Source organism: Prosopis cineraria, unplaced genomic scaffold (genome assembly GCF_029017545.1).
Source record: "Prosopis cineraria cultivar Desert tree isolate PC_DT_omini unplaced genomic scaffold, ASM2901754v1 PC1130, whole genome shotgun sequence".
Taxonomy (NCBI): Eukaryota; Viridiplantae; Streptophyta; class Magnoliopsida; order Fabales; family Fabaceae; genus Prosopis; species Prosopis cineraria.
This window is the reverse complement of record NW_026556455.1, coordinates 28455-35819: the sequence shown is the minus strand read 5'-3', so window position 1 is coordinate 35819 and position 7365 is coordinate 28455. Positions and strand designations below refer to the sequence as shown.

Genomic DNA, 7365 nt, shown 5'->3' with positions numbered 1-7365 from the left:
AGCTGATGAAGTCTTCTGCACAGGAACTGCCATGGGTGTAAAGTCTGTTGCATCTGTGACCTATAATAAAAGAAGGCAAGTCAGTTTGAGAGTTATTTTTAAGTAGATTAATCAATGAAAGATTAATGGAACACACCATGATTTCAAAACTTGAAATTCTGCAGAGTTGAATACAAGACAGAGCAGAGAGGGTGGGTCAAAAACTGTGCAACGCCTGGTTGGTATTTCAAACAGGGTCGATTGAGAATAGAAAGGACTGGATTGTCCTAGTAGACTGAGCAATGAGCATTAGCTCCTTCATGATAAGGGCTGTCAGTTTGGAGGTTTGCCCATTGGAGAGTTTTTTTTTTTTTTTTTTTGTTTGGGTGCAAGCTATTAAAATTAATGTATTGTTTGGGTTATTACTATATATCTCATTAGTCTTTAATTATTTGGTGCTCACTGCTATGAATTTCATACCTACCACAAATTTTAAGAGCTGAGCTTGTTCCAGCTTGTTCATTTGGTAGTGTTATGTTTCGCTAAACCATTTCAGAGTGGAAGTATCTTCTTTTCGTACTCTGCTTTTACATTGTGTCCGCCCCTACACTCACCCCCACAAAACAATAACACAAAAAAAAGCTCTACATTTAGATGCATTCTCAAAGTTCGTTATCTGTATACTTTTGTTTTTCTTGTAGTCCCTCTCAAGTTTCAAACCCTTTTAATTATAATATTTTAATCAGATGTGGCTCCATCGCTACATTCACTGACAAGTCACCAACATACGGACTTGTGATTTGCGAAGTACCAAATAAGGCAAATAATAAAATAATAATAATAATAACAACAACAACAACAACTAGGAATCTCATAACAATATTAATGATAATTACATACCATAAATTATTAAAATTTCAATAAAAACTATGGTCCTTACATGAATTAGTTTAAAATCACAACGAATTTTTATAAATTCTCAATTAATATTATAAATATTTTCAAGTTCATTTTGTTGATTTTCCAAGCGATATTACAAAATTACAAATGATTAACTTGTAATTATATTTGACTTTTATAAATTTTTAACTTACCTTATAGATAATCTTAATTATATTTTTTAAAAATTTTTAAGTGATTTATTTAATATTGATAGCAAAAAAAATTACAAATAATTGATTTATTATTATTATATTGACTCTTATAAATTTTCAACTTACATTACAAATAATTCAAGTATATTTTATTAATTTATCAACTATTTACATTTTTAATTGCAAACAAGAACTATAGTCTGATATTAATATTTTTTGTAATTATTAATATTTGAGGTGTTTAATTGTCATTTTCTTATAAAATCCTCCATAAGTAACAAGATAATTGATGACCTTTGGGAGGATCAAAACAAGGTTTTAATCCCCCCCCCCCCCAAAAGTTTGAAGCTTTTTGGTACGGGTTAGGATAGAACATTTAAATCCACACTCCTTTTTGAAGAACAAAACGTGTATCATATGAACTAGATATCATCTTATCATCAATTCCACTCTGTAACTTCAGACAAAATTTAGAAATAAAACAAGTATTCTACTATTATCATATACTGAACTAACTATATGACTCATCATCAATTGGACTCTAAACAACAACAACAACAACAACAACAACAACAAGCTTTTATATCCCATTAGGTGAGGTCGGCTACATGAATTGCAAGACACCATTGTACTCTATCATTTATCAAGCTTTTAAGAATATTATTAATTAACAGATCGCGTTCAAAACTTTCAAAAGTGTTCTCTTAGACCTTCCTCTACTTCAGACAAAATTGAGAAGGAAACAAGTACTCTACTATCATATACTGAACTAGAGTCATTGAATAAACGTCATCAAAACACGTGTGTAGTACAAGAAACATATGAACAATTTTTTCTTCTCTTGAGTGGAATATGAACAAGTCAATCATCAACTTCTGTTCTTGATACTATATAGATGCTCTATGAACAAGTCATTCCAGGTATCTGTGAGTCCTGGTAGGGCCAGTGCATGCAGTCATCGTGTTTTTTTTCCACCCGCCGTCGATGGATGAGCATCAGCTCTGAACTCACTCAGATGAGTTATGTCCAAAAACAACAAACCAGACCCTGAAAGAGCCTCGTAGAGGTGTTCATTGACCAATCGAGTCTCCACGTTTGTCCCGTTATTCTTTACTGAGAACAGGTTTTCCACCTGAAAAGGAAACAAAACTTACTAACCCCAACATATTAAGTAAATCATATAAATAATTCAGTGAACTCAATTTTGGCCTTCCACTAAAGATAAGCCTAGTATTAGTTGGCTTCGTCAAAGAATTTTTATTCCTATACCTAAGTATTTTAAGGTTGGATTGTGTTTTAGCAGCATCATGTACATCAAGAGAGTTTTAACCTGAAAATTATCCATGTCCCACCCCATCCATATCACTTGAACTAACCCCGTATGGCTAGCACATGTTGTTTCATTGCTCTTCACTTTTGATTATTCTGACTGAAACTAGAATCTGGAGCATAAAATGCTTGTCATCTCTTAAAAACCATTTATGAACATTTTCTCTACTAAAAGCATTATGATAGAATCTCTATATTAGGTAGTCAGAAAATAGTTACACATGCACCCCTTCCTTTTGTATTCAATGAAATTTTAACGCAAAGAAGGGGGTGAGGAGACTTGTTAAATACTATAGGTAAGTGAAACCCCATTTTGTATTGCAAAGATGAACTGAATGTCAAATAACTTCTTCACAGACTTTTGTATCACTTAACTACTCATGAGCACAATTTTGTTCCAATTCTATTTTTCCAGATGTATTAACATGATACCACAAAATTTTTGGGAGGAAGCACCTGCTCTGTTGATAAAGGTTGAAGCCTTCGACAAGAACCACCTTGATCCCAATCACCACCTTCAAAATGCCTGGGCGATTGAGCACGGAAAATTTTTACTGCATTTGATTTCGCCCTTCCCTCCACATAAGGTATCTGTAAAGAAAACCAGTTCAAAATGTAGAATTATGACCCCCACCCCAAATTTTATGGCTAAATGAGAGTTGATGACAACAGCAGAATCTGTTCATAAATCCCAAAGACCAATTTTATCACTATCCAATAAGCACCTATCCCTTAAGGACTACAACCCCACGGAAAGAGCTCCCTTCATCTTTGTAAGTTGGGACTAGAACATCGGAATTAAACATTCATTAGTAACACAGCCATGGATAGCAATTCTTGTAGGAAGCATTTCTGGATGAAGAAGCGATTGCCAAATGGTATAAAATTGACTATATAGCTCAAGTATTACATTGCATGCGTGGTTTTGATCATTAGAGAGGATAAGAAAGCAATGCATTAGCCATACCATGTGCTCCAAAACCAAATCAAGGCCACGATCAGGAGGCAATGGAGGGACTACTGGCTGGCCTTTGTTGAAGAAAAGCATAGGTGACTTTACAGGGTCAAATTTTGAAGGGGCCCACCACCTGTTCATATAACCAAAAGAATCTCAAAAATCATAAAATCTGCTGCAGGCAACAGAATCTTCTCAAATGTCAAAGAACAATCCACGCAGTGTCAGCTCACTAATTAGAGAGGAAGAAGGACAAATAAAGACATTTGAAAAATATCGAGGACATTTTACAGCCAAAATATCAGGATTTTACAAATGAAACTTCATGAATTTACAACTCATAGGTCCTTTATTTTACATTAATTTTACAGGTCCTCATTTGTCATTCTCCAAAATTAGCAATGAAAGCATGTAGAATCACACATCATCAATTGACGAAACATGGAGATAATAAAAAATTACCAGTGGCCAGTATTAAAAATTAAAATGTCATGAAAACTTGGAGCTTGTGCCCATGTGCTTTCTGGAACATCAACATCAACTCTGAAGCCCTCTTTGAATCCAAGAGATTCTAATGCACCACCGTTTGCATTAGCTGACCATCTGAATGAATCAGGGGAACAACAATTTTCATTTAAGTGCAGCTCAAATATTGCAGTCTAACTAATAGCATAAAATGAAGTAAATCACATAAACTCAAAAAAGAGGGGCGAGAAAACAACAACCATATGCTGTAACTGTCAACTCATCAATCAACAACTTATAGACGTAGTAATAGCTTACAAAAGCTGTCACACCACAACAATGGATTGCATGTAACTTCTCTTACAACCTTTAGAGGCTGAAGTCACTCAATATAACTGATAAACATACTTTTTATTATTTGAATACTGCTAGAAACTTAATCTTCAATAATACCAAATAAAAAATTGGAAATTCACATTCTTAAAAAAAAATATAAGAAAAAGGGGTTCAGCGTGTGTGCTACTTTCTGCTTATAGCCGCTCAAGGCTTGTTTGTTTGGATGGAGTGCTATATGAAAAACTTGTAAGCCATCATATGGATGTTGTAAAAATAATAGAGTAAAGTGGGTTAAAAAGGGGTTCCAAACAAAACCTTCCCATCACACAACTTAATTTTTAAACCCTCCCAATGGGATGGTTAGCCTCCCGTTGTTCAATCAATCATTATTCTAGCAGTTTCAACTCCTTACCATACATCAAAGGGAATAATGTATAAGGTAATATTAGATGCTTTCCACCTAACTCCAATTGCCCTTGTCACTTTGAAACAACGAGAAGGATGCTGCTATCATTTTTCTCATTAAAAACAAGTAATTGGGAGGGAACTCTGCCCCTATGCTCCACTCCATTAATGGCTTTTCTCCTTACAGAAGTACAGAACATATCATAATCCAGTTCTGAGTTACTTAAAACTTAAAAAGGTGTTGTAATAAACAAAAAAGAGTAATAGAAAACGATCGTACATGATGCCAACAAGAGCTCAAAATAAGAATAGCAAATCAAATCATTGTAACAATAAAGCTTACCTACCATAACGAGCCAAGAGATTTGTTCGATGATATGCAATGGTGAGATTGTATTGCAGAAATGTGAATCCACGGTCAGCACCAGCTGGTCGCCACTTCTTCACTTCATTGGACACACTTTTAAGAGTGCAGAAAAGCGACACAAACATATTCCTGTTTAAGGAATCCCCAACAAAACCTGCAGTGGGAAAACCAGTTAAAGCTACCATAAATCATTGAAAATGCCAAATTGGTATAATTTCCCACAGAACCTATTCTGGTTTTTCAAAAGATTGTATCATCATCAAGAAGTTCAAGTTAATACACAACAACATAATTTTGTTTAGATTTATCATAACTGCAATAGCTCTAGGTGGGCATGAAACGAAATTGTACTTTCAAATATCAAAGTAATACTCTCAAAAAAGGAAAAACACACACAGAGTATCAAATTGACCATCACATTCACATAATCTTCCGAGATCTAAAGTACTACTTTTTTGTCTTAGAAAAAACAAACCGCTCAGTGTTCTCGAATATCCAACCCAAAACCGCAAAATTAACTGCCCCATTAAAAGGAAGGCTACAATTTGAGTCTCTCTGGCATTGCAAAACATTTGATTTGTTCTCTTTCATTTTAATTGAAAACAACACAATTAAATTCTTCCATTTTAGTAATGATCCTTTGATAACAAGAAAATGGCAATACTCGCTTACTAGAACATTCAGGCCATACGGATCAACTGAATGCCAAGTAATCAAGTGATGTACCACTTTACTAACATGGTCTTCATTTCTAAATGGCTCAAATGCAAATGGATTTAAGTTTAAAAAAACAAAAAGATAATAGTAAGAGACGACCATGCTACCAGTCCTAGCTGCTATTAAGTCCAGTGCCAGCAGATCCAGCATCCCAAATACACTGATAAAGCCATCAAGGAAAAGGAGAGTAGAATACCGATGCTGCTATCTCTGTAATCCCGAAGAAACCTAACGGCGTCAAACTGCGGAAGATCGCAGCGCTTAGGCTTCCACCGCCACTTGACAATGTCTCCAGCGTTCGATTTGTTCCCAAGCCTACAATTCCAGCCCTTGAAAATCTCCTTGCACGTGTGGTCGTACCTAGCACTTGCCGCCTTCGGATCGTAGACCCAGGATCCATCGGAGTAGTCGCAAGACCCGACCCGAACGGTGCTCCGAGATTCCTCATCGGCGATATCGAAGCTGTGATAAGGAGAAGTTGTTGTCGAAGGAATAGAAGTCTTTCGGAACTGCGAGAGAATGAGGAAGATGGAAGTGAAGCAAATGAGAGAGAGAAGGGGAAAGAGAGGGACCTTCTTGGCGCTGGCGATTGGGTTGGCGTCCCTTGCGGCCATGGAACATGTTAGAGCTCTGAACTACCCATTTGTTTGCTTGCCGTCATTATAACCATAACAGATCGAGTTACTAATTTTGGCACAGCATTTTCATAACAAATATCGCTTCACAGAATGGATTCTGTAATTGATAGTTTTCTTTTTTTCTTTTTAATTGTTCTGAGCGTGTGTGTGTAATTAATTTTCGTTTATTTTATAACCTTTTTTTTTTTTTATACAACGAAAAACAAGAAAGACTAACATGTAAAAATATAAAATATTTTTAATTAAATTTTATTTTTTAATAAAATAATTACTTATTTTTTAATTAATTATATTTTTTTATATTTACTTCTATCAAACACATCACAATAAATATAAAGTTATTATTAATAGAGATACTTTAAAAAAAAGTAATGATTAGACCTCAAAAGATTAAAAATACCTTATATTTTTTAATATTTAACTCCTTAAAAAATATCTTACATTTTTTAACAGAAGGAATATAACATGTTATTTTAAAATATTACTCTTTTTTATCATAATATGAAATATTTGAAACTAATTTACAATTTTAAAAAAAATTAGTTGAAATTTTAATCTTTTAAAAAAGTTTACATCTTTTCAATTATACTTACATTTAATATTTTATATAAGTTTTTTAATAATGGTAATTAAAATTTTAATATATCATTTCTTTAAAAAAATAAATAAAATAAATATATAGTTAAAAAATAATTATAAAAATTATCTAATGTTCTATATATTATGGTTTAGAGGAAGTATTTTTTTAATTATAATTACACTATTACATTTACTTTATTTATGCTTTGTCCACTTTGAAGTGAAATTTTAAAAAATACAAAATAAAATCCAGATAATTTTGTCATTTTATGTAAGAAAAAAATGAATTTAAATAGCATTCAATTTGATTTTTTTATATAGACATCGATTGATTTAGTATTATGTTTGATTATTAAGATTTAAGAATATTATTTTTAAAACGCTAATTATTTTAAAAATATATATTTGGTTTAATGTTCTTCCCTTATTTGTAAACTCATTTTAATAAAAAATAATATAATTTCTTTTTTCAATAACCTCTTTTTTTACTAAAATATATTT

General features: G+C 32.9%; 1 protein-coding gene across 1 annotated transcript; it reads right to left on the bottom strand.

The window, feature by feature from the left end:
- Positions 1 to 1926: 1926 nt before the first annotated feature.
- Positions 1927 to 6332, bottom strand: LOC129299353 (protein trichome birefringence-like 13). The gene is given in 8 exon segments (XM_054937811.1): positions 1927 to 2015; positions 2018 to 2042; positions 2044 to 2205; positions 2859 to 2993; positions 3370 to 3490; positions 3820 to 3960; positions 4907 to 5084; positions 5844 to 6332. Coding segments are annotated over 8 exon segments (1254 nt in total). The 5' UTR covers positions 6262 to 6332; the 3' UTR covers positions 1927 to 1941.
- Between the last annotated feature and the right edge of the window lie 1033 nt (positions 6333 to 7365).